Raw genomic sequence first — 27,473 nt, forward strand, 5'->3', positions numbered from 1 at the left:
ACATGCTGGGTTGCAGTTGATCCTACAATCCAGCACATGCCCTTACCAGAGAGCAACCAATAGGTGTTTCTCTCTTACATTAATGTCTTTCATTCTCTCTCTCTCTCCTTTTCCCTCCCAATCTCCCTTTCCCTCTCTCTTCCTCTCTCTAAGCATGTTCTTGAGTGAGAATTTAAAAAAGAAAAAAAAAAGAATTTTAATGTCTTGTTGTCCATATTTCCAGAAAAGAAACTCTATATAGTACTTGCTACTTCTTGTTTCACTTGTACCTTAAACTTCCTAATTGTGTGTTTATTTGATTACATAATATCCTATAGATTGTAAATTTCTTTAGAATACACATCCATCCTCCTCATTTTTTCTCCTTTAAACTAAAGAATATTGCATAAAGAAAATGACCAAAATACATTTGCTGTCCTGGAGAATATCAAACCTACCATGTGCCAAATTTTGGGTGAAATAAAAATAAAATGAATTAATAGATTATGTTTCTGTCATTAAGATATTACTCACTACAGTTACCTAGAGTAAAATATGTAGGACAGCAGGATGGGAAGAAGGAAACATAGTTTGACAGAGGATAGAGAAATGTTGCAAGATACTAGGAAGAGGAACACATATTTTTACAAAGGATAGAGGAATGTTTCAAGATAAGGGGAAAGAAAGAGGGGGGCACCGCGTGGGTTTTGACCTTTGAAACTTATACTAGGTAGCAGAGTGACTAATGAGGAAAGCATGGGGGTCCTAAATTAATGAAGGGTCCAATTAGAAAGGGTCACGTTCAGACAAAGAATTGTAGCATATATAAACCAAAGACAAAGGGACATGAGGCAGATTTTTTTAAAAAAAAATTTCCCCATTAGAGAGAGAGAGAGAGAGAGAGAGAGAGAGAGAGAGAGAGCGAGCAGGCTTTTCCTATTTGGGAACCCCTCCCCAGAAGGTTCCCCTTTTGTGGAACCCTCCCCAGGGAGAGTTTGTAGATGCTTCCAATAAACTTCCACAATTTTATTAAAGAAGCCTTTTAGTCTGTGAATTTATTCTTCAAACTTTGTAGGACAAGGACCCACAGAAGAATCTGCACCCCAAACCCCACAGTTCAATAGCAGCAGAATTTACAATAACTAAGGTCTGGAAACAGCCTAAGTGCCCATCAGTAGACGAATGGATAAAAAGCTGGGGTACATTTATGCCATGGAATACTATGCAGCAGTAAAAAAGAAGAGTCTTTTACTCTTTGCAACAGCATGGAGGGACCTGGAGAGTACCATATTAAGTGCAATAGGTCAGTCAGAGAAAGACAAGTATCATATGATCTCACTCATATGTAGACTCTAAGCAACAAAATAAACTGACAAACAGGGTGGATCCAGAGACATGGAAGCATGGAACAGAGTGCAGAATCTCAGAGGGAAGGTGGGAATGGGTGGGTGCCTGGGTGGTAATCAACCAAAGACCTTGTATGCATATATGTATAACCCTGGACACAGACAATAGGTGATGAAGGCCTGGGATGAGGGGTGGAGGTGGGCTGGAGAGGGTCAATGGGGGGAAAAAGAAGGCAATGTTTACACGGAGTTGAAAGTAGTGCAAGAGTGAATCATGTAGCAATAGTGAAGGCCAGGGGAGGGATGTTGGGGGCTGGGTGGAGGTGAGCAAAGTGAGGAGGAATGGGGGACATCTGAAATAGTATCAACAATAAAAAATAAAATAAATTAAAATTTTAAAAAGAAGAGATCAACCAAAGGGCTTGCATGCATTCATATAAACATAACCAATAGACACAGACAATGCGGGGGGGGAGGGGAGCTGCAGGGTGAGGGCCTGTGCTGGAAGGTGGGAGTGAGTGGGGAGAGAGACTTCAGATGGAGGGGAAAATAGACATAGGTAATACTTTCAACAACAAAGAATTTAAACATAAATATAACGTGTTTGGAGACTCCAACCAAAGGTATAAACTTGAAAATTATGAGCATAAAGATGTTATTTAGTGTCATGAGAATGGCTGAGACCAACAAAGTATGATGTTTGGTACTGAAGAAATCTAAGGACTGAGTTCTGAGTCCCTCCAATGTTAATTGATCAGGAAAATAAGGAATTAGTAAGAGAAATAGAGAAACAGTGGCCAGTTAGATACAAAGAAGACAAAAGACGGGTGGTGTCCTAGGGACCCCTTGAAGAAAGTGTTTCAAGGAGGAAAGAGTGAGTGGCCCATCTGATCCAATGTGTCCTTTAGAGTCACTGTTTCCTTGTTAATTTTTTGTCTGGAGGATCTATCCATTGAAGTCAGAGGGGTGTTAAAGTCCCTGATTCTGACTGTATTGTTGTTGATCGCTCTCTTAAAGTTCTCTAGAAGTAGTTTTATATATTTAGGTGTTCCTATATTAGGTGCATATATGTTTACCAGAGTTATATCGTCTTGTTGAATCAATCCCTTTAGTATTATGTAGTGACCTTACGTACGTTGGTTTGTGACTACCTTCCTTTTGAAGTCTATTTTATCAGATATGTGTATTGCTACCTAGCTTATTTTTCTTTTCCATTTGCATGGAAATTTTTTTCCATCCCTTCACTCTCAAATTATGTGAGTCTTTTGTTTTGAGGTGTGTCTCTTGTAGACAGCATATAGTTGGGTCATGTTTTTCTATCCATAGCTACCCTATGTCTTTTCTTGGGAGCATTTAATCCATTTACATTTAAGGTTATTATTGACAGGTACTTATTTATTGCCATTTTAATGTTGTATGCCTATGTTTCTCTCTCTGTTTCTTCTTTTCATTACAGCAGTCCATTTAGCATTTCTTGTAATGCTGGCTTGGTGGTGATGACCTCCGTTAGCCTTTGTTTGGTAAGCTCTTTATTTCACCATCTATTTTGAATGATAGTCTTGCTGGATATAGTAATCTTGGTCCAGATCCTTGCTTCCCATTACCTTGAGTATTTCATGCCATTCCCTTCTGCTCTATAGAGTTTCTGATGAGAAATCAGATGACAGTCTTATGGGAGCTCCTTAATAGGTAACAGTTTTCTTTTCTCTTGCTGCCTTTAAGATTCTCTCTTTGTCTTTAATTTTTGGCACTTTAATTATGATGTGTCTGGGTGTGGCTCTATGGGGTTCTTCTTGCTTGGACTCTCTACCTCCTGAACTTGTGTGACTTTTTTCCTTCACCAGGTTAGGGAAGTTTTCTACCATTATTTCTTCAAACATGTTCTCTACCCCTTCCTCACTTTCTGCCTCTTCTGGCACACCTACTATTCTAATATTGTTACATTTCACAATATTTAAATTGTCCTCCTGGTTTTTAATTGTTTTTTTCTTTTTGGTTCCCTGGTTGAGTGATTTTTTCCTACCCTGTCTTCTAATTCACTGATCCAGTCCTCAGTTTCCCCTAATCTGCTGTGTATTCCTTCCAATGTGGTCTTTATGTATGCTATGTCATTCTTTAGTTCTGTTTTCATAGTTACTATATCTTTTCTCATGCTGTTGAGCATCTTTACCACCACTATTCTGAAGTCTATATCAGATAAATTTCTTATCTCCATTTCATTTATCTCTTTTTCTGGAGAATTCTCTTTTTCTTTCATTTGCAGGTTGTTTCTTTTTTTAAATATATATATATTTTTATTGATTTCAGAGAGGAAGAGGGAGGGAAAAAGAGAGATAGAAACATCAATGATGAGAGAGAATCATCTATCGGCCGCCTTCTGCATCCCCCACACTGAGGATTGAGCCCACAACCCAGGCATGTGTGTCCTTGATTGGAATCAAAACTAGGACCCTTTAGTCCGCAAGCTGACATTCTATCTACTAAGTCAAACCAGCTAGAGCCAGAATAAGTTCTTAGTGAGCAAATGCTTTGATAGATTAGTAAGTTGACATTGCACTGAAGAGGAAACCTAGTGATTGGTTGGTTAATTGCACATTGGGAGTAGCATCTTATTATTTATACTAGTGGCCTGGTGCATGAAATTCATGCACATTAAAAGGGAATTAATTAGAGGAAATATTTTAATATTGCTATTTGCTCTTTCTCTATAATAGAAATGTCAGAGATGAAAGAAAATTAGTAAAATGTATATGAAAATCTCCCTCCTGTTAGAGTCTGAGGCACACCGTGGGACCCAGAGTGAAGGCCCCGCCCACCCTTGCGTGCCTCAAAATTGCATGATACCCAGACCCGGCTGGCCCCACCCTCATCAAGCCCTGCAGGGCAGGGGGCGCAGCTTCAGGTCCCCGGCCTGGCCTCAGGTCCCCTGGCCCTGGCATGAGGGCATGAGGGCGTGAGAGTGTGAGGGCATGATGACCATTTGCATATTAGCTCTTTATTATATAGGATAGTTCTATTAAACAGATTTTGGTCAAATCATGTATACTAGCCCTATGATAAAATCCAGATTAAAAGATCTTTAAAATCAAAATTGCTATTACTAATAAGTATTAATTTTTTATCTGTTCCTCTCCTTTCATTCCCAAGTCACCACTGAGCTCCAGATACATGCTGCCTCATGTTGATACCATTGCTATAATCTTTGAACTTTTCTACCCCATTGTTGTTAATACTGTGTTCTAATCTATTTCACATACTGCTGCCAAGTTAATCTTTCTAAAGAGCACTGTGACAATCATTCCCTGGCTCCAAAGTTGCTGAGGCATCTCAATGCCTAACATAAAGTCTTTCAAGCTGGCTCTAATCCACTTCTACTCTACTGACTCTTCCTCTATTACTCCTCCTTCCATCATGCCACACCATCACCACTGAGCCTTTGTGCATGTCACCAATCCTGCCTGTAAAATTGCTCTACATCAGAGATAGGCAAAGTTTTTGTGTTAAAAGTCAGCTAAATATTTTAGGCTTTGGAAGCCTTATGGTCTTGGTCACAACTACTCAACTCTGCCCTGTAGAGCCAAAACAGGCAATTGTAAATGAATGAGCATGCATGTATTCCAATAAAATTTGAATTTCCTATATCTTTCATGTTACCAAATATTATTCTTTTAATTTTTATTCAATCATTTAAAAATATTAAAACTATTCTTTGCTAGAGGTGCTATACAAAAACATATGTTGGATAGGCCCTGACTCTTGGACAATATTTAGTTTGCCAACCTCTGTTCTACATGAATCTAAGTCTTGCTCTTTACTTACAGTTCAATCTACTCTGCAAATGCTTCCAGTTTGTTAGTACTAATTGTGCTGTCTTTTCCTTATTAAATTTTCTCCTGTTTATATAAAAACTAGGGGCCCGGTGCACGAAATTCGTGCACTGGGTGTGTGTGGGGGGGAGTGTCCCTCAGCCCAGCCTGCCCCCTCTCACATACTGGGAGCCCTCAGGCGTTGACCCCCATCACCCTCCAATCGCAGGATCAGCCCCTTGCCCAGGCCTGACGCCTCTGGCCTAGGCGTCCGGCCCGGGCAGCGGGGACCCGCAGCTGCAGCGGCCCAGAGATCGTGGGCTCCACTTTAGGCCCAGGCAAGGGACCCCTAGCTCCTGGGACTGCCAGCTTCGACCGTGCCCAGCTCCCATTGCTGGCTCCACCCCTACTTCCTGCTATCACTGGCCAGGGCGGAAAAGGCACCTGATTCTCTGATCATGGCTGGGGGGCAGGGCAAAGGCGGCCCCAGGGCCGCCTTTGCCCTGCCCCCCAGCTCTTAGCTCCCCCCTGGGTTTCTGATCACTGTCAGTGGCAGGGGGCTTCTTCCTGCTTTCCCTTTCGCCTCCCTGCATTGTGCCTACATATGCAAATTAACCGCCATCTTGTTGGCAGTTAATTTGCATATAGCCCTGATTAGCCAATGAAAAGGGTATCATCGTACGCCAATTACCATTTTTCTCTTTTATTAGTGTTGACTAGAGGCCCGGTGCACAAAATTCGTGCACAAGGGGGAGGTTGTCCTCAGCCCAGCCTGCACCCTCTTCAATCTGGGACCCCTCAGGGGATGTCCAGCTGCCAGTTTAGGCCCAATCCCAGGGATCAGGCCTAAACTGGTAGTCAGATATCCCTCTCACAATCCAGGACTGCTGGCTCCTAACTGCTCACCTGCCTGCCTGATTGCCCCTAACTTCCCCCCCCCCCTCCGCCAGCCTGATCACCCCTAACCGCCTCTGCCTGCCAGCCTGATTGCCCTTAACTGCCCCCTATGCACCCCCTGCCAGCCTGGTTGCCCCTTACTGCCCCCCCTGCTGGCCTGGTCACCCCTCACTGACCCCCCGCTGTCCTGGTTCCCCCAAACTACCCCCACAGCAGGCCTGGTCACTCCTTACTGCCCTCCTCACCAGCCTGGTCACCCCCAACTGCCCCACCCTGCCAGCCTGGTTGCCCCCAACTGCCCCCCCTGCCGACCTGGTCGCCCCACACAGCCTGCTGTTCAGTCATTTGGTCATTCCTCACTAACCCCCTGCTGGCCTTGTCGCCCTACACAGCCTGCTGTTCAGTTGTTACTGTGATGGAGTCATGGACAATTTGCATATTCCTCTATTATTAGCATAGATATTGACCATATTCTATATCTCTGTGTAACCCTAATGCCACATAAAAAAAATAAAAACCTGTTATTGAAGTATCTTCAGTCTTAAGATACTTCCTCATTCCCCACCTCCCGACAACACACACACATTTAACATTGCTGACATTGGATTATTTTCTTTGTACATCTACTTGGGACCCAGTGCATGAATTTGTGCACCTTGAAAAGAACTGTGAACCATGAGGCTGTGGTGGGCACAGGGGCGGGTCTTGGCCCATCCTCCACGCCCCCGCCCAGCCCCTCCCACCCAGCCCCCAGTCCCGTCTGCTGGCAGCCCTTTTCCCGCACTGCCACTCCCTTGCGCTGATGGCACCAGCCTCACTGGCACTTCCTGACAGTATGGAGCAATTGGGGCAGGTACCAGCAGAAGGTGTGAGCAGTGGCTGCTGCCTGATGGCCCCTCAGGATCCAGAGGGAAGTGGAGAAGCCCTCAGGGGCGATCAGGGCCAGCAGCCGCCACTCACACCCGCTGATGGCGCCAAGAAATTGAAACTGGTGCCGGGTGCCGGCAGTGGGTGCAAGCAGGGCTAGCACCTAAAGTGGGTGTGAGCAGGGCCGTCGCCGGTAGCAGGTGCAAGAGGCGGCTGCCGACCCTGATTGCCCCTCAGGAGCAGGGGGAGGTGGAGAAGCCCTGAGGGGATCAAGGCTAGCAGCCACCACTTACACCCGCTGACAGCACTGAGCGATCAGGGCCGGCACCAGATGCTGGCAGCGGGTGCAAGTGGGGCCAGTGCCAGCAGCAGGTGCGAGCACCAGGCAGGACTGCGGCGTGCAGGAGCAAAGAATTTTCAGTAAATACCAGAGGCTCATCCCGATGACAACGACCGGCGCCCTGCCTTGGTCTGGCACCTCCGCTCAACTGTTCCACCATCCCATCGTGGTTGATGCCCTCCATGTTTTGCACTCTGCCGCCTGCTGCCAATGCCCACCATTTTCCGCGTGTGCCCCTGGTGGTCAGCACATGTCATAGCAACTGATTGTTCAGTTGTTCGGTTGTTCTGCTGTTCAGTCTATTTGCATATTAGCCTTTTATTATATAGGATTGAGCATAATGATAATTTTAAGCACCAAAAATAATTATATTAATGATGTAGCTTATAATCAATGAAATCTTACAATAAGACAAATCAGGACACTTTGTTTCTGATCAGGAAAAAAAAAAACCTCAGCTTCTTTTGTTTTGATTTCTGGCTTATGCTATAATGACAACAGTTTCCTAGATCTTGGCATATGGTTTTGATTTGAAATGTTCTATAAAGTACTGACTTTGTCCTAATTTTAGGTTCAGAAAATATTACTACATATCTAAAGCTGAAAGTAGTTTTCTTCCTAAACATTACCTACCTGAGCTAATGAACCGAAGGTCAAGTTAAATAATATAAAGTCCTGCTCCTCAAACTTGTTTGCTTGCTTATTGTCTGAAAGAACATTTGTACACTTTATCCCCTCACAGATTTTGAGTTGACATCTGAAATATTTCATGACATTACTAGGTAATTGAAAGAGTCATTTCCATCTTATAAAATAAAAGTGTTAAGTAACTCTTTAAAAATTATCAAACTTCATTGAATTCTATTTACATATTTATAAATAAGCTCCTTTTATAGTTATAAATTTTACTTGCAATCCTTAAATTTCTACTTTTATATCAGTTGTCCCAAAGAATTTTATCCCAAGTGATATATTTCATGCTTATTGATTACAACACTTCTATGCAAGAAAATTTTCATAATTTAAAAATATTCACTACAATGTGCTAAAATTTTCTTCTGGATTGAGTTATAATATTTAGTATTATATAATTTATCAAAACAACAAAACTAGTTCACACATTTTGCTGGAAATCTTAATTTAATTTGATGGGTTTATTACTTGTAAGAGTTCATCATCAATTCTATTCATTTTTTTATATGTAAGCATGAGAAGTCATGCTTACATTAATAAGTAGAGAGGACTAAAATTATAATAACACCCAATATTTTAAACATATACATAGGTAAGATTTGCACATTATAGTATATGTAAATTTTACATCAAAAGGAAAAAAATCAGATTTATTTTCAGGGAGTGATCTATCAAATGAAAACATAATTTGCTTTTTCTTTAATTTGTGGAAACTGACTCATTTGAAAGAAAGTTTAGCAGCCACCTGACTTGAAAAACTTTTGTTGAATAGTACTACAGTGATTCCCTTTCACTACACCAACCCCAATAACTTAAAATTCTCTGTGTTTAGCACTCAAGAGGTTTTGCCATCACCAGGCATTGCACTACCGTGAGGTTCAGAAGGGGTGAGAAGATCTCTCTTTTGTAAAGTGGGAAAATAGTAACTATAAAAGGAAGGTTGAAAAAAAAATGTTAAGAGTGCTAGACCACAGGCATAGCCAAGTTTGTTTAGGGAGAGGAAATAAGATTGGGGATAAGGAAATTGCCTTAAGTCTTTATACCAGCTTAAATTTTCGTAAGTCTTTAAGTACCACTAGAAATATATGTTTTCCAGCTGGAAGTCCGCTATATTACAAAGCCAATCTATGACACAGATATAAAATACTCAGAGAAAAGCCTTGGCCACCAGATGTCACTAAAAGTCCACATTCTACTCTAAGATGCTATCACAGCCTTCTTTCCTTCAAAATAATCAGCAGCATTTGGGTTCCAAGAAGAAGGAATCCTGGATTCCTTCTAAATTTAAAATTTTTAAAAAATGTGATTGGCAAAGAAAGGCAAGGTGGTTTTGCAGTAGTATGTCATGCTATTTGGGCCTTCACAAATTTGTTTCTAGCAATGTGTAGTCCAATAAACATGTTTTAATGAATTCAAATTTAATATTTTAAAGTAGGCATTCTAAAATAGAACAACTTGTAAAAATGTACTTGTTTATTCATGTACAAAGTTCTATGCATTCTCTAAAAGCGTTTGTAATTCAAGTTCACTTAGTCTGGAAAAATTAGCTATTGCTAAGTTATTTAAGAGTGGTGAAAATTTATATTATTCACTATACTTTACATACCTTGAGAACTTGTTTATTGGCATGCAACCTTTATTATGGGTAAAAGTTAAATTCATTACCATACAAAGTCTAGAAAATAGGGCCAGAAGTATTTTTTTTAATATATTTTTATTGACTTCAGAGAGAGAGAGAAACGATGAGAATCATCAAAGGGCTGCCTCTTGGATGCCCCCTACAGGAATGAGCCTACAACTTACATTTGCACCCTGACTGGGAATCCAACCAAATCAAACTGTTGACCTCTTGGTTCATGGGTCAATGCTCAACCACTGAGCTATACCGGGCGGGCAGGGCAAGATGTTTTGCGTTTTTTTAAAAATATATATTTTATTGATTTCAGAGAGGAAGGGAGAGGGAGAGAGAGATAGAAACATTAATGATGAGAGAGAATTATTGATCAGCTGCCTCCTGCACACCCGCTACTGGGGATGGAGCCCACAGTCCGGGCATATGCCTTGACTGGAATTGAACCTGGGACCCTTCAGTCTGCAGGCCAATGCTCTATCTACTGAGCCAAACCAGCTAGGGCCAGATGTATTTTAAAGGTACTTGTGACCAACACTGAGACTTTGATTAATGTGCCAGTTCAAGAGCTTCAAAAATGCCAGGCTTACCATGTAAGAAAGATCATAGCCAGCCATCTGGATATAAGTAAAGAAATATGACATACTTGTGTATTTGCTAATTATGATAATAAACAGAAGCTTTATTCTGGTTAGGAAATAACAAAGAATATAAAACTTATTTTATGAGACTCCAATATATTGTATAAAACAGGCCCTTGCTCTACATAACTTCTAAAAGAAAGGCTGTCTACTGGTAAGTGACATGTGCTTCGTCATTGTAATTCATAGAATGTGAATAAAGGAAACGTTTTTTAAAAAGTATTTTTCAATCCAGTACTGAAAACTGTTTGAAATGATATTTGGGTGGGAGTAAAAAGACAGAGCTAAGTGATCTCTGACAAATTGCCAAAATACTGGGATTATAAAAGGACAGAAAATAAGGGCATTGAATGCTTGCTAAATAATGCAGGTGGCGTGCTCAGTGAAATTGCTTGTGTAAAAAGATGATTACTACTTTAAGAAAAAAAGTCAGGTCAGCATAGGCTTTTAGTGTTCAATTTGATAAACCTCTCTAAGAATGATATATAAGCAGTTATTCCCCCCCTCCCGCCCCCAGGTCTGTTCAATATTAACATTTTCGTATAGAAAGAGGAAGCTGTCACTGGTATTCTAAAAATAGGCATGCACTTTCACAATAATCTTACCCCCAATCACCAGAAGAAAAATATACCTGCAGATGCTATTAAATGGATTCCCAATCTGTCCTTTGCTTTCATTTAAGGAAAGTATTCTTTTATATTATGTTGCAGTGTTTGGACCTGGTTTTAAATAACTTCCCAACTACATTATGTTTCTGCAATAAGCCAAGAAAATGAGATTGGGGAGGAACTGGGGAATGAAGCTCTGTGGAACTGAGCCATTTACACAAGAGTTGTGTAATCTTAAAATCATCTATCTCCTTGACATTACAATTCACATTATGGACCTGGTGGGATGTCTCTTCAAGACAGTATAAAGACTGCTTGATATGCCACTTGAGCAAAGCACCTAACATCAAAGAAAAGCCTCTTACTGACATTAGCAACATCACAAAGAAATATTTTTAATCTATGCTTTTATCTCAAAATTTCATGGGAACACGTTTCCTCTAAACAGGCAGTATTGGGGAAACAAAACAGCATTGTAACTTCCTGCCCAGGCTCTCATACAGCATTATAAAAAATGGTGTAGACGCAAGGGATAAAATCGAATTGTATTTCTATTTCCTTCAACACTGAATCAGTATCTTGATGGTTTATTGTTGAAAAATAGCTGCTCTCTTTTAAGAAGGGGATGGCTTTTTGTATAAGCCTCTTATTTACCTAACGATCACCTTCATTGCTACCCCCAAATTGTTGTTCCATCATTAAAGTTTGACACACCCTTTTCTAGTCCTCACAACTTACTTCCTAATGTAATCTTGTGTTTTATACTCAAAGACTTCTCTTACTCATATATGTAACACATATGCCAAATCGTGATTCAGACACTGCACATCAATAGTTTTGTCTGTAACATAAAATATCCTCTAGGACTGTTCACTGTAATTGTCATTCTAACTTTTGCCTCAATAATATTAAGGTTTATAACACAATTTTTCTCCAACAGGTCACAGCCCTATTCATACTCCAGGAATACCATCCTTGGCCCATTCTGGACACCATTGCAACCTCCTTCTGTGCCCAGGCCTCACTGTCCCTCCAAAAGAGAGCAAGGATCTCTTGGTTCTGAAAGAAAACTCTATCCTCTTCAGCAGGAAGTACCTACAGAAGAAACCCCATGCCTGTTCCCCTTGGAGAACTGAAAGCCAAAATCCTTGAGTGGGGGGAATGTAGTAGGTAGTAAGACAGGCATGAACAGAGCAGGAAAGGTGGGCGACGTGCAGAGGGTCATCAGGGTGGAGAGCCCTATGTGCTGAACAACAGGCAAAACTACAAGCCCTTGCATGACCACTCCCTTTAGCATTAGCCCCTGGAGACGACACATAGGCCACAGCTGTTTCAGCTCAAGGCCCAGGGAAGCAGCAAATCAGAGTGTTGCCATGGCTGACATCAGGACCAGCTCTACTGACTGATGACATCCTGCCTTCGTGCCGACCAATCAGTGGAGACCAAAAGGTGGCACACCTGGAAAGCTGATGAATGTTCTATGAAGATCCTCCTGAGACTTCAGATAAAATCCCTTGAGACAGGGACCTGGCCTATTTTGCCAGAGCATGCCCATGCCTTTCCTCCCTCCTTAGTCTCTCAAGGTGTTTCTCTCTCTCTCTCTCTCTCTCTCTCTCTCTCTCTCTCTCTCTCTCTCTCTCTCTCTCTCTCTCTCTCCCCTAAACTCCCAAGGGCCCTTCTTTGCCTCTATAACTTGTTTCATGAGCCCATTCTTCTACTACAGCTCACTGCTACTTCTGTGACTTTCTAAATAAACTTCTTATAGTTTGAAAAAAAAACCACCTCTAGAACGCATATGATAGAAACTGCTCTTTGGTGTTCCTGAATTAAGCAACTTCGATAGAATTTTTCTAAAATATTTGTTTTCTGATCTGATTATATTTGTTATTAACTTTGAAAGTGTTAACAAATATAAGCTTCTCTGCAAGTGTGTTTTTATTATTAGTTTGTTATAGGGTACGTCAGATGACCCAACATAGAAAACACAAATAGAAAAATGGACATAATCTTTAAGACAGGAGATGTTAAAACATCTTAGTGTCCATGTAATTGGTCTAAGAGACTGATGTGAAGTGAGGTGGCTTCCTGCCATAAAGTGCTCAGTGAGTTGTGTGCCAAACATCTGGCAGAAACTGATAACAGTGTTTCATATGTGGTTTATTTTAACGAATGCAACTCTGTATATTTATAATTTTGGGCTCTCCTCCACCTTGTATGACAGATTTTAAATTGAGATGTATTATTTTACATTTGTTCAAGGAAACATAAAATTATCTAACTAAATTCATTTACCAGATGTGAAAAACTTGACAGAAATATGCAAGTATTTGAAAGACTATGTTCTACTGACCAGTGGTAAATAGATTGCAAGCCAAAAAACACTTCAGATATTCATCACTGTCCTTCCTTATATAGTTCATCTGATGTTTTGAAAACATCACCCTCAGAATCTCTTGCACAGTGCAAACACCTTCTAATTCTGCATTCACACTGAAGTGCTTTTTACTATTTGCATTATGGCAATTAATTAATGGCATATTTGTTACTATTTTCATCATTTTTCAGTGAGTCATTTTTGTGATTGGGGATACAAGAAATGAGTATCAACCATAAAATGCAAATTTAACCAACATTAAAATTAATAGGTAAGTCCATTACCGAAGATGAACATCGTGTTAACTTCATGTTGGCTGAGGTAAACTTAGTCCATGACAACTTAGTCCTTGTCATGTACATGTGCACCTAATGATTATACATTAAGAACATAATACTGTTAATGAGTTTTTATAAAAGTCATCTTACATTTAAAAGTTGCAAAATGTGAATCATGTGCATAGAATTGGAAAAATGTATGTTTTATGTTAAGAAAAGAGTTTCAGTGAATTTTTTCCCCTCTGAAACGGCCAAACTATTTATCAAGGATCACCATTCTTTTGGCAGCATTGCTCTAATCCAAAGGTTAGAATTTTACCTACAATTTAAACACCAAAAGATGACAGTAGTTAAAATAGCAACAAGGGCATCAATGAGAGATCAGAGAACCACTTTCTAGTAAAATAAACTCTTTATTAAACAGTAAACATTACTTTATATAAGTTAAAGTGAGAAATGCTTTAGAAACTAGAAGATAATGTACCAAATGTCTGTTAAAATACCGGGTACACAATTAAGTGCTCAGTAAATGTTCATCAAATAGAAAGAACATTCAAGAGAAAATGCTGATACATTATTTAAAACCAACTTTTTTTTAGTCCTAAACTCTTGCTGCTGCTTAAGGTTGCTTTTAGAATTAAGATTATAACTCATTCTGCAGTTTCTCTCAAGTCCTAAGAGTCCATCAAATTTGTCCTAATGATTTTGTGACTGTTTTACTAATTCTAGCATTAAAGCCCAACATGCTTACCAGTTCTATTACTATCTTGTTTCTATACTCTAAGCTAATTCTATCATAAAGCTGTATTATTCCAGTAAGTGCAGTCAGTACAGCAAAACCTCCTCTATTGGCTAAATGTTTTCTGTTAAAGTTTCCAGCCGGTGCCATCTTCCCACAAAATATCTTGTCCAAACCTATCACCTGTCTCCAATGTCACTCTTACCTATCTGCCAACTCCTATTCTCTTTGAAGAAATCATCTATATTTGATTATTTTAGTAACATCTTTATTTTTACTAGATTACCGTCAGTTTATAATTTGGCCTGTCAACCACTTTGCACTTTTCTTCATTAAAACATGGACATTGAAGATATGCAACCAAGCAAAAAGGTTTTACAGAACAGTAGTTTCAAACCAACTTCAGGATTTCTAGTGACTGGAAAACAGAAAAATATTTTAATAGTTTCATAATTTTTAATCCTTTCTATTCTAGGTTTGATATGTAATATTTTTACCCTTTTAATTTTTCCCTTCTTATAAATAGAAGTATACACAACACACACATACATTTAAAGTGTAACTTATTAGAAAAAAAAACAAAAAATGAAGTGTTTTTCAAAGAGCATGATTTATGAGGAAAACATTTCCTCAACAATGAACTACAAATTCCTTTAAAAGTAATATCCTTGAGTTGCTTAGAAGACATAATCACAAAACCATGTAACTTCAAAATCAGACTTTAAAAATAATCGTATCTAATTGGTTCACTATGTGTGAAGAAACTGAGGATTAGAGTTTAAATCCTTTCAAAATAAGGTAGTTGCAGTATTCAAACTGGAAACAAAGAGTGAGAAAAAACACAGGCTTTGTAGTTGAAAAATGAAACCAACCAACCAAAAAGCCCAGGAAAAAATTATGTAAACTTCAGCACCTTGCTTAATTTTGGGTGTGGGCTGTTTCTTCATTTTTTACAAAAGCATAAAACTTTAATAATTCTATCTACTAAAGAGTATTGATTATATTAGAGCTTATATATCAGTATTCAGGAAGATAACTCTGGCTTTATTCATTAAACAAATATTTACTGAGCATGTAATATACATGCTAGACATTGTCTTTAGCAGCTAGGCAAAACACTAGGAATATATAAGGCCCTGAATAAACAATAGCGTTTGTTCCCTTATTTATATCTTTAATAAATATTGAACACTTAGTCTGTGTGCAAAGCTGTGGAAGCAATGAAAGTGAAACAGTTCCAGTCCTTGCTCTCAGTTTAAAATCTAATGATTAATAAATCAGTAAATTAACAGTATTAAAGTGGTAAGACAAACAAACAAGGTGCTCTGATAAATATTAACAAGAAGGTCCAGTTGGTCTGAGAAGAGGAAACATTTAAGCCAAACCCCCAAAATGAAAATAAAGTAGCCATGCAAAAAGCTGGAGAAAGAGTATTCTAGACAAATGATGTGCATAGAATTCCTAAATAGAAAAAATGCTACTTATTGGCATTTCCAATTGTTAAACTCCATTTCAATCATAATTCTTCTTTCTATAATATAGTATCAGACTGCAACAACAAAATAAGACTCTGCAATTTTACTTTCCAATAAACAGAATAAGTAAGTATAATGACTACACATATTAGTAGCTGTTGGATCAAACAATGTGTGAAAATGAATGAAATCAAACCTAGATAGTGGTGAAAACCAGATTATAAAATCTGGTCTTTATTTTGAAGGTAATGAACCACCACTGAAAGTTCTAAGCATGAAAGACCTAACAAAAGCTGTACTTAAGGGAATTTTAGTGTCACAAACACGTAAGAAATATTAAAGCAAAAAATAAATTAAAGTAAGTCTAGGTTTATGTAAAGAGAATCTAATTATAGCAGCAGCTGAAATAGAAAACAATACTTTGGATATCTTATATCCAGACATCGCAAGAAATTAAACTAGTGAAACGGACTAATTCTCAGGCTGAAAGCACAATGGTATCATTAATAGGTAGGGAAGAGGACTAGAGATTGTGGTATGGCAATGAGTTCAAGAAATTTGATATATATTGTTACGTATATTTTTATATTACCCAATTACTTTTATTCTTTTCCATAGGTAATATTGTCACAGTGGTTTTAAAGAACTAAAGGAGCAAATTAAAATGTGTAATTAAAAGATGATAAAATTTGCATTGACACTTCTATTCTGTATTTAGATAAACAATATAAAGTAAAGGCAATTAAGTGCCAGCAAATGATAAGCAGTCAAAAAAGGACTCATCAAAACCTTACTACATATAAGAGGCAATACAGTGTAGTAGTTACCACAAGACTCTCGGGCTGTAATGCCTGAGTTTAAGTCTAGGCTCTACCATTAGCTCTAAAAGCTAAGAAATTACTCAACCCTGTTTTTTGATAAAAGAAGTATAATAGTATCTACCTCATTTAGCTGTCCACAGGATAAAATGAGTTAATAAACACAATGTGCCCACAATAGTAGCCAGCATATTAAAGCATCCACAATTTAGCTTATATATCCTATAAAGCACAGGGGAAAAGAAGATTGTGAAATAAATAAGAATCACCAGACACAGGGGAAAAGATTGTGAAATAAATAAGAAGATTGTGAAATAAGTAAGAATATACCATCTATGTAGGAGGCAAAAGTAACTTACATGTAACAGTTTGAGACAATTAAAGTGTTGATACTATCCATTAGTATAGTGAACGATGGGAGATGAAAAAGATTACTGCAAACTTGTGCAACTAAATCGTTCCAGAAAAATGGCTTTCCTAAGTAGATATTAATTTTTTGTTTAAAAAACATCAGATTATCACAGTTGGCAGTGTGCAGTAGGGCATTCCTTTAATCCTTAATTCAATTAATTCAAATGTAATTTCACAGGAGACTGAGGTGATCTAAAAACTGAAAATGAAAACTACTAACCAAAGAATCCTCACTAAATGAGTCACTAAAAAGGGATATTAAATTTGGCAATACTCGGAACCAAAGTTAGGAGGTACTAAATTCTTTAAGTAATTCTGGAGTTTCTGGATTAATTTTTTGAGGTACATTATAACTCACAGCAAATATTACATTCAATTTTAACACTTTTTACTGAAAGACTAGTGGAAAGGTTCAAACTAGAAAAAATAAACCTAACAGGATTCAGTACACTGACACAATTCTAAAATAAAAGTGGTCTGTCAAAATATCCTATACTCTGTATTGGTAAAACCTGTATGACTTAGCTAGAACCATATAACTATTCAAATTTTCAATTAAATGTTTCCTGTTGTTCTGACCACAAAAAAAGGTTAACACCGAATCCTTTTGCAAAGGGCTTACAATAGTTCTCGCCTTAAGAAATCTCAACACAGGCATTGTGATTTGAATTAAACATAAATTTAGGTAAATAACCTAATGGATTACTTTATCTCACACTTGATTCAGTTACTTACAAATTGTAGATGCTCAATAAGTATATGCCAAATAAACGTAAAGAGAACCCAGATCCAGAAAATCCTGTTTCCAGTACTGCAGCTGTGCTATCGGCAAAATGACTATATACAAAGCTTATAAATAGGGTTAGGGGAGAGTAAGTGGTGAAAAATAGATCACATATATAGGCCCATCAGAGGAAATGTTCCTATTTTTTAAAATCTTTCATCAGAATTAGCAATATACAATCATTGTTAAATAAACATCTTAGGATGGTTTTTATAAAGGTCTTGAGAAAATAGATTTTAAAAAATATTTTTCCTTTTCATTTTTATCACTTTCTCCAAAGCATGTTCATTGTACGTTAAATTTATATTAAATGAATTGATTTTTATGTTTTACTTGACAGTATTTCAGGTTTTGTCTTAAATCTGACATCTTTTGAAAAACAAAAGTTAAACAATGATCATAAACTAACAGACTGCCTAGAGATCATTTATAAAATTTAGTACTCTAGTTTTGGGACTTGCAAGGGCACAGATTTTCTAAAAATAATTTTAATGTTTAATATAGTAGAATAGTAGTCTGGCGGGGAATAAAGCTATTATGGCAGGATTCACAGATGTGCTTTAAGGAAATCCAAGGGCTCTGAAATATGCAACAATTGTAATATTACGTGCAAACATACTTTTTCTGGGGAGAGGGAACATAGCTTTCATTTTTCAAAAAGTCAATGACTACCACCCATAACCCAAATTAAAAACCAGTGAAGAAAAGGGCATTTACATTTGTGAAAATAGATATTAAGAAAAATGTTGTATGGTTTTCATTCATTCTTATGATCTACTTAGCCACAAGAGCCATTTTGTTAAAACACGTTTCTGATCAGCTATTTTAAAAATTAAACCACTATTCTTTAAATCCTTTTCTGGTGTTATCACAGTTTCTTACTGAGACTAAGTAACTAGCCTTTCTTCAGCATAAAAATGTTACTTTTCTGAAAACTCCGGAACATTTTCCTGACTTGAGTTTGCTATTTGCAGTGGCTTTTTTTTTCTATTTGCTATTGTTAATGAGACACATGAAATAGGTTTTTGGGGGGAGGGGCATTCTAGATACTAATAAAATATCCTGATATAATTAGTACTTTAAGATTTTTTTTATTTTCACAAAAAAAGAATAGTTGATGTATACCATTATTAAGTTTCAGCAAGTCAGCCTACAGTAAATAAAACCCATAAGGTCCCATGGTTTGACCACTCAGTTACTATAAATTATGTGCAGAATATTTTATTCTTTACCACTTGTCTCCACAGACTTTCCAAATAACAGTGAAATGTAATAAAGCAAGAGACACCAGCTGGGTTGGGGGTCTGTGTCATTCGCTAACATAAACAGGTCATTGGGTGGTATAAAAGGAGCATTTAATCTGCACTGTGCTTCTGAACCTTCTTAGAGGCCTGACCAAGTTTTAAGCTTACTGAACAAATTTCAGTTTCTCCCAGTCTTCCTCCTCCAAACTGGGAAGTATCCACGTCCCCTATAACAGTTTCTGGTAGTTTTAGAGCCCTCTTAGTATATCCCACTCTGATCTGGGGCTTCTGAAATTCATCAAAATTTAAATGAAAGTTAAAATATTCCCAAAACTGAGTTAGTTTGGGGCCTAAGAGTTTCCGTGTATCCACATATACAACTCAAACAGACTATATGATCAAAAAGCTACCACTGATAAGAATCACCAAAGATGAAAGTCTAGACACAGAAGCTTCTTTTGGTCACCCTTTCACCCATTCCGTTCAACATTAGGTCCTATGGATGTGCCCAGCTGCGAGTCACAGGAAATATAACTCCAATCTTCAAGAGATTTAGTCTATCAGGAAGATTTTTGAATTTTTAAAGGTGATTAAAACAAACATGCAGAGACTGCAGTTTTTCTGGAGCATTACACAAATTCAAAAATTCAGTATTAGAGGCAGTTTCTCTCTATCTTAAGCATCTATAGTTATATTTTTTGCAGTACTTGACATCAATAGCACAAAGAAAATGATGGGAATAGTTTTTAATTTATCCTTTACTTAGGATATTTATCGATTACATGTTATAATACTTCCAACTTAGAGAAAAATAAAATTGGCTTTAAATCTAAATAATACACTGTTCTAATAACAGACAAAAGAGTTTTCCCTCCTTTTTTAAGTTTTTATTTTAGGACGTATCAATCTGTACTCCTCATAAGAGGGATGGCATTAAAAAAACAAAAAAGAGTTCTTTCCTCCTGCTTCCAAAATTATTTTCAGTCACCCAGATGATCATGAGCAGAGTTAAAGGTAAAAAGTTAACATTTACAACACAACATCACAGCATTTCCCAGTTGAATTTTTTTCCATTTGAAAATTAAAATTACAAACTAAATCCAGTATCAGCAAGTAGCCGCTGGGTGATGAGAAATTTAAATTTTAAAGCAACTATGTAATTAATTTGGCAACTTAACCTGCATAACTCAATCCTAGTAAAACAAGTTACAGGTGAAAAAAATCCTAATAATTTTAATTTATGATGAGGGAGTATATGCTTACATTATAATTTTATTTTTATTTTTTGGTCGCCTCAACCAAGATCAAGCAAGAGGAAAAACAGTAATTCAATCAAAAGTTAGAAACTGGGCACACCTTTCAAAAATTTCTACAGTATGTTTCCTTTATATGGTGTTACAATAAATGCCCCATAAAACTGTTAGAGCTTAGATAATAAAGTCTGATTTGAGAACAGCACTTAACATTGCCCAAAATAGTTCAGAAAATGTTGCAGGTTCTAAGATATCTAAGTTGGACTACAGTAGATAACTTTGAAATAGGTTCCTCAGATTTTAAAAAGGCAAAGTAAATTTTTCTTTGCCTGCTATATTAAACTTTTTGCATATGAACGTCACTGATGTTTTCTAGAATAAGAAGTTTGATTTTACATTAGACATCTCTAAAATATGCAATTTTTTTAAAGTGCATATTTTTTAAATACTGTAAAATTATGGGAAGCCTTGAACACCATCACTCCTTTTCCACATGAAATGTGTATACACATTAGCAGAACATTTATACTCAGTAAAATGAAAATATTACCTGGTTTCTAGGGCACAACATTTGTAACATCTAAAGTGGGATTTATTTGAACTGCATTAAGCCCTTAGAACATTTGCAGCAGCTCAGGTAGAAAGAGGCAAGTATTCACATATGTTATAGTCTGTAGTCAAAAAAGATATTTCAACTAAAATATCTCAATGTAGTATCTGGAATAGTCTCCGTACATACAGTGCTCAGTGCTTTAGAGGATTACTTAAACTCAGTTATCTTTTGTTCAACAATGCCTCATTTCCACTGCACAAACCTTGGTCTCCAGTTCGACTATCCGTCTGCCTTACATTACTTTGTACTTCATTGGCACCACATACAACAATTACATTATAAAAGGCCTCTAGATCACTCGGTTCAAATGTAATAGCTGGTTTCATTAATGCTCCAGGAGCAAGGGAAGGCTGTCCAATAATCCTCAGGTTGACAAATTTGATTTTCCAAGTATTCTCCCCAAAAGGGCAGCGGATGAGTCCAAAAATTTGTTCAAAAATGCCCAAACAAGAGTTTCCTCGGTGGACAGTCCCGGCAACTCCAACCATAACCAAACCATGGGGAGAAGAAGCACATTTCAATCCATGGGAATCAAGGTTGGGACTGAGAAAAAGATGTTCTTCTTTCACAAGTGACAGCAGACGAAGGCTCACTATTTCTGCTCCATGGTAGTATGTCACATTTTGTTCAGATGTGTTGTAGTAAAACCTAAGCTTGACATCATGCCAGAAGTGCTGTGGCCCCCATACATCTTGAGGTGGTCCAAAAAAAGGGTTCTGAGAATTAAGAAGTTCAAAGAACCAGCGACAGAATGCTTCTCCTAATCGACGGAAATCAACTTTTTCAGTTTTATCTTCTTTCTCCTGTGGATTAAGATAAATACAAAATAAAAGCAAGGTTAATATCTATAACCAAGGTTAACAACAAGGTTGTATCTATTCTATCTAGCCTGTTTCAGAGCTAGGTACTAATTATAGCACAAGGGAAATGAACTACATGTAAACTCACTGAACCTATCATGCATAGTAAATTCTTTCTGCAAAAAGGGGAAAACCATTTTAGAAATTTCCCAGCTGAAACATCCAAAAACCCAGCTAAAAAATTAAGGTTTAACAAAGCCATTGATATGTCTGTTTGCATTCCTAAAGGCAATTGTGTATTCTAGCAAATAAAAGCAGCTGGGAATGGAGCAGTGAGAGAGAACTTGACTGCTATGGTTGAGTTTTCCTCTAGTTTCCCCCAGTATTAAAAATAATATTTCATCTTGTGTAACATTTGTGCATCAGCTCTTCCTCCAAGCCTTTGAATGCGCGAAAGCCACGCTGGCCGTGGACTTTCGCAAAAGCCTCTTAAAATATCATCATGAATAATCAATAATAATGATTTATATAAGCATTTTCTCTTGATTGTGCCAGTGGTTTCACAGGTTATTAAAAAAAGTATCTCGCCGAAACCGGTTTGGCTCAGTGGATAGAGCGTCGGCCTGCGGACTGAAGGGTCCCAGGTTCGATTCCGGTCAAGGGCATGTACCTGGGTTGCGGGCATATCCCCAGTAGGAGATGTGCAGGAGGCAGCTGATCGATGTTTCTCTCTCATCGATGTTTCTAGCTCTCTATCTCTCTCCCTTCCTCTCTGTAAAAAATCAATAAAATATATTTTAAAAAAAAAAACTATCTCATTTACATGTTATGAAATCTTGTATTTGCTGAGCAATGCTACTGAATATATTGGGCACTGTGGTATGTGCTATTTACTTTTATCTTCACAAGCCTTATGACATAGATATTATCCTTATGCCCATTTTGTAGATAAAGAAAACTGGGCTCAAAAAGGTCAAGTTATTTGCACAAGTTCACACCTATTATATGGCAGACCCTAATTTGAAATCACATCAGTTATGATTTAACAGTCAAGGTTCTTTTCAGTATATTAAGAAAGACCTTATAAGATCCTTTCCTAATGTGAAATAGCTCTCACTGTAAAACCTCATTAATTCAGTTTGTGGTGTGCAGTTTAAAAATCTGCAAATGAGCTAGAGGTTCATTCAATCAACTTTTAAATATTCACACAATATCTAAAATGTACAGTAAAGATATAAAGGAATAGGAACAGCCAATGTCAGCAAGTGGAAATTACAACAAAATTTTTTCTAGATTAAAAACCAAATGTAAAAAGCATTTAAGTTTCTTTCATGGAATTTCTGAAATTTAATACCAGAGACCATTTTCAAAATGAGAAAGAGCTTACAATAGCATTCTTTTAAAGTAGAAATGAAGAAAAGCTAAAATTATTTCAAAAATCAAAATATTATTAACATGTTACGCCAGATCTAGGATTATCTAGAGAGTCTGAAACAGAATTATGGTTCAGGTTATAACTATACGATCAATTTTACCTGTTTAAAGTCTCTAATGTTCTGAGAGGTGTTAACTGGCTCCGGTGTTTCCTTCAATTTCAGATGTAATTGCTTTTTCCAGTGATCCTTTGCATGCTGGATAAGATTGTGTTTTTCAGTAGCTGGAGGTATAACAACCCCCTGTGATGCCAAGTACTTAAATATGACATCTCGGTGGACTTTTTTACGCCTCAGAAGTTCTTCTACACTTTGACTGTACACTAAGATTGCACGAATGGCATCTAGAAGGAAATTGTAAAGATTAATAGAAAATCATAAGTCACTTGTAAATTTGTCCAGGATCAGCACAAACTATCAACTATCTATACTCTTGTCATGACATTTTGGCTTCTGCATGAGATGGTTATCATTTTTAAAAACCAGGAAGTAGGTTGTCAGGTTTGGGACTTTAAAAAAAATTTCTTTATGCTTTTAACTTTCCTACCTAAAATTCCCTCTTCCTTTCACTTCTCATTAATACAATGAAATTCTAGCATTTCTTTTAAAAAAGCCTTAGCCAGTTTGGCTCAGTGGATAGAGTGTCGGCCTGCAAATGGAAGGATCCCAGGTCAAGGGTACCTGGTCAAAGGCACATACCTCCATTGCAGGCTCCTCCCTGGCCCAGGCCCTGGTCAGGGCGATATTTCTCTATGTCTTTCCCTCCCTCTTCCACTCTCTCTAAAAAAAAAAATCAATGGAAAAATACCCTCAAGTGAGGATAAAAAATAAAATAAAATAATAAACCTAGTGTTATAAGAAAAAATTTAAGCCAGAAAAAATTTTCTAAGGCAGCAATGGACCTAAATTCAGTTATAATTCCTAAAAATAGGCAAAATCACAGTATTTTAGATGTACAAAAACTTTTAGTTCAATCTCCTCACTCTACAGATAATGAAACTTGAGGATACATAAGCAATCAATAATTATGCTCCCCCAAATTGGCAGAACCCAGATTTGTACTTTTTTAATTTAAAAAATTATATTAAATAACAGACAAAAGATTATTTTTAACATGTGTGAGGTATACAGAATACCAATAAAATGAACTCCCATGTACATAACATGCAGCTTGAGACACAGGAAATTACTAATATCTTTGAGGTCATAATTTTACCCCTCCCTCCTGAATGCCATTCCCTCTCTCTACCCATCTATCTCACAGGTAGCTATTATCCTAAATGTTGTTTATGATTTCCTTGATTTTTTTTTTTTTAGTGACATATCCCTGAACAATATAATTTGCTATTGTTTGAACGTTCTGTAAATTCAACCCACCAATAGATGTCTTCTGTAATCAGCTTTTCCCTTAATGTTGTTTCTGAGATTAATCTATTAGAATATACGTAGCTTTATTATGCCAGTTGTACCACAGTTAATTATCGGACTACGTCACAAAGTATTTGTCTTTGTTTATAGGGTTTCATCGTGTGTGTTCGATTACCAACACTATTACTTTCTTCCACGCACGACCCCTCCTGCAGAGGGGCAAGATGCGCATCACCTCGGGGTTTGCTAAAAATGGGGACCTCCTGGGCCCTCCGCAAGCCCCTGGGCCGGAATCTGCGCTGGAACAAGGTCCCGGGACCCACAGGCTCGCCGCTCTGAGCAGCTGGGTCCGAGCAGCTCGGTCCCGACACCGGTGCCTCTGCGGGAGCTCATCTTGCACTAAAGGAGATCACGGCAACCCTGCTTCCAAGGCGGTGGTTCTAGAAGCTGTTCCACAGGATTGCCAACGTCTGAAGTTTGCACATTTAGTTTTTTTGCCAATTTGGTATATGGGGGGAATAAAAGAGATCATGTGTTTTGGTTTCCATTTCACCGCTTTCTAAGAGGTTGCCTTTTCATATGTTTAGTGATTATATTTTCCTCTTTGAGAAACATTTCTTCAAATCATTTCACATTCTTGTACTGGGAACCAAGTAAATCCGGCATTTCGATGTAGTACACTTTTAAATTCACTCACTATGACTTCAGAGGTGATTATGTAAAAGACATAGAAGCTGAAGAACTACATTAGGTCTAAAACCATTCTCTTAGGAATTTCTGCTTTCAATGTTCATGGTTCGAAGTTTCAAATGAGAGATTTTCTTAAATGATCAAAATGTAAATCTGACTTAAGGAGAAAAAAGCGGCGTCTTTTATAAATAAGTCACTTACTACTATAGGGGGCTGGAATTTTGACATTTTAAAGTAAAATCCAGCAAGTTTAGAATAAAACTGGCCAGGTGGTATATAAAATGAAACAAACTATTAAGCTACTCATTGCATTTTTATCCGGACTCGTTACAGTCAGGCTTATGTTTAATAACCCTTGAAGCAATGTGTTTCTACATAAAATCTCAGAAAAAAACCTGGGTCCAAGAACATAGATGAATTCAAACACCCGCTTTTATTACAGTAATAATCTGTTTTACCAGGAGATGGAACAAAATGTCTGATATTCCCTTACAAGCTCGAAAATGCCTGAGCGGCTAACAGCTGACGCTCAGCTGATCGAAACAAAATGGTTCCTCAAAATGGTTCCTTTTTTTTTTTTTTTTTTTAATGACTATTCACGTTCTCTAAACAAGCATTTGCCTACATTGTTCAAGGGGCAAAGCCAGCGCCGTTTTCAGGGTCACAGCCTCCCGGGGGGGAATGGCGCAGCGGGGCCGTCCGAGGCTGCGGGGGCCCAGACTCCCGCGGGCTCCGTCCAGCGCGGTCCCGACCGGCGGGGGCGAGGCCGCGCTCCCCCTCCACGCCCACGCCCACGCCGCCGCGACCCGCGGGCCCGGGAGGTCGGGGAGGGCGACCGCCCTTGGGGGTAGGGGGTCTCTCCTCACCTTGGCGGTTTTCAGGCTGCACCAGGCGGCTGGTGACGGTGTCGCACAGGGCCATGATCTCGTCGGTATCCAGCAGGCCGAGCAGGTTACGACAGCCCTCTCTCTCTGGCCAGCTGAGCCCCGACATCTCGACCCCCTGGAAGGGGGGGAGAGGACGACGCCAATAATGTCGCTCCTTTAGGCCCACGGGGCCGGCGCCTTGGCAACAGGCATCGGAAGTGCCTTTCCGGGTGTTCACCGCCAAAGCGCCTCGGGTATTCCAAACCCTTGGGCGGAAGTGATCCCACCAATGAGGTCGATCAGGAAACGCGGGGTTCCAACTTGTCGTTCCGGGCTGGCCAGGACGGAGCGAGTCCCTCGAATCTCACTTTAGGAAAGCACCGCATTTACACTGAGAACATCGACCTTCCATAAGGCAGCTGGTTGCGGAAAGTGATGCCCTGAAAGCCTTAGGAGTCCCTTCTCCAAAAGAGCGCCTGGGAGGACTGCGTAGGTGCAGGTGCGTGAAAGGAGCGCCGCCTGGAAGTACTCCCGTGATGCCCCGGGCCCGGCCAATGGAGGCGCCTCCTCCCCGCCCGCCAGCTGGCCCCCGGGAGCGGTTGAAAGTCCGCCTCGGCCACTTCCAAGTTGGGCGCGCCCGCAGTTTGATATTCTTGAGTTGCGTGGTACTGTGTTAAAATAATTTGGTTTTAACATCATACTATGGAAAGCTTTTCGGGTGTGTTTTTTAAAATCACCTCTCCTGTGCCACGCCTGCCAGATGACTGCCCTCCGGCGGGGTCGGCTTCGCTCCGGTTCCGGTTCCCGCAGACCAGGTCCGAGAGGGGCGGCAGCAGCGGGTTAAGTGCTGGACGCCGGAGGCCACGGCGACCGTGGGCGAGCTCTTTAGACACTTGTCCCTCAGCCTGTCTCGAAACGGAGCTAGTAGAGATGCCAAGTGGGCTTGCTGGCAAGGGGGCGGGGGTGAAGAAGAGTGCCTGCCCTTAGAAAGAAAGAGCTCAACAACTGTTAGCGTCACTGATCCTCTTACGACGACAGCAGCCCACGTTCACGGGAGGGAAAGTCATGCTCCGCGGGAAGTCCGGTTAGGGATCAGCTTTAAAACACTTGCCTCTGTCTCTTCCGTTTTTAAGCCGTGTTTTAGATTCGTCTACATTTAATTAGTGTATTGCCATTTAGTAGCTGAAATGTAGACACATATGCAGATCCTGTGAGCAAATTTAATATTTTCCTAAAAACACAGCGAAATATCAGTCATAAAATGTACTTTGAATGTAGTCTTCAGAACAGGCGTTCACAGCATCCTTAATCTAATTTGGCGGTGGATGCTGTTTGGGTGTTTTACTAAACAGATACCAATTCATTTTTCGTTAAGCATTACTGAGTGCCTAGTATGCTAGGTATTGAAGATACAGAAAAATGATACAGACCTTCCTTCGAGGACCTTTTGGGAGTTTGGCAAGTAAAGCATGACAAGTAAGTGCTCATCAGACTGGTGTGGAACCACATGGATGGCATGC

At 38.8% G+C, this 27,473-nt stretch overlaps 1 protein-coding gene across 1 annotated transcript; it reads right to left on the reverse strand.

The window, feature by feature from the left end:
* Nucleotides 1-18,757: 18,757 nt before the first annotated feature.
* On the reverse strand, nucleotides 18,758-26,481 carry C3H3orf38 (chromosome 3 C3orf38 homolog). Its single transcript, XM_059688059.1, has 3 exons — nucleotides 25,954-26,481; nucleotides 23,132-23,373; nucleotides 18,758-21,599 (listed from the first exon to the last, which is right to left on the reverse strand). The coding sequence occupies exons 1-3, from the start codon at nucleotides 26,078-26,080 to the stop codon at nucleotides 20,958-20,960; spliced, it is 1,011 nt and encodes a 336-aa protein (XP_059544042.1). The 5' UTR covers nucleotides 26,081-26,481; the 3' UTR covers nucleotides 18,758-20,957.
* Between the last annotated feature and the right edge of the window lie 992 nt (nucleotides 26,482-27,473).

Source organism: Myotis daubentonii, chromosome 3 (genome assembly GCF_963259705.1).
Source record: "Myotis daubentonii chromosome 3, mMyoDau2.1, whole genome shotgun sequence".
Taxonomy (NCBI): Eukaryota; Metazoa; Chordata; class Mammalia; order Chiroptera; family Vespertilionidae; genus Myotis; species Myotis daubentonii.

What these genes read in the sequence shown, in the direction of transcription:
- C3H3orf38 (XM_059688059.1), bottom strand. Translation starts at nt 26,080, where the DNA reads ATGTCGGGGCTCAGCTGGCCAGAGAGAGAGGGCTGTCGTAACCTGCTC. An exon ending in GCAGCCTGAAAACCGCCAAG is followed by an intron (nt 23,374 to 25,953) that starts GTGAGGAGAGAC and finishes ATTTCCTTCTAG; the next exon opens with ATGCCATTCGTGCAATCTTA. An exon ending in ACATTAGAGACTTTAAACAG is followed by an intron (nt 21,600 to 23,131) that starts GTAAAATTGATC and finishes CTTAATCCACAG; the next exon opens with GAGAAAGAAGATAAAACTGA.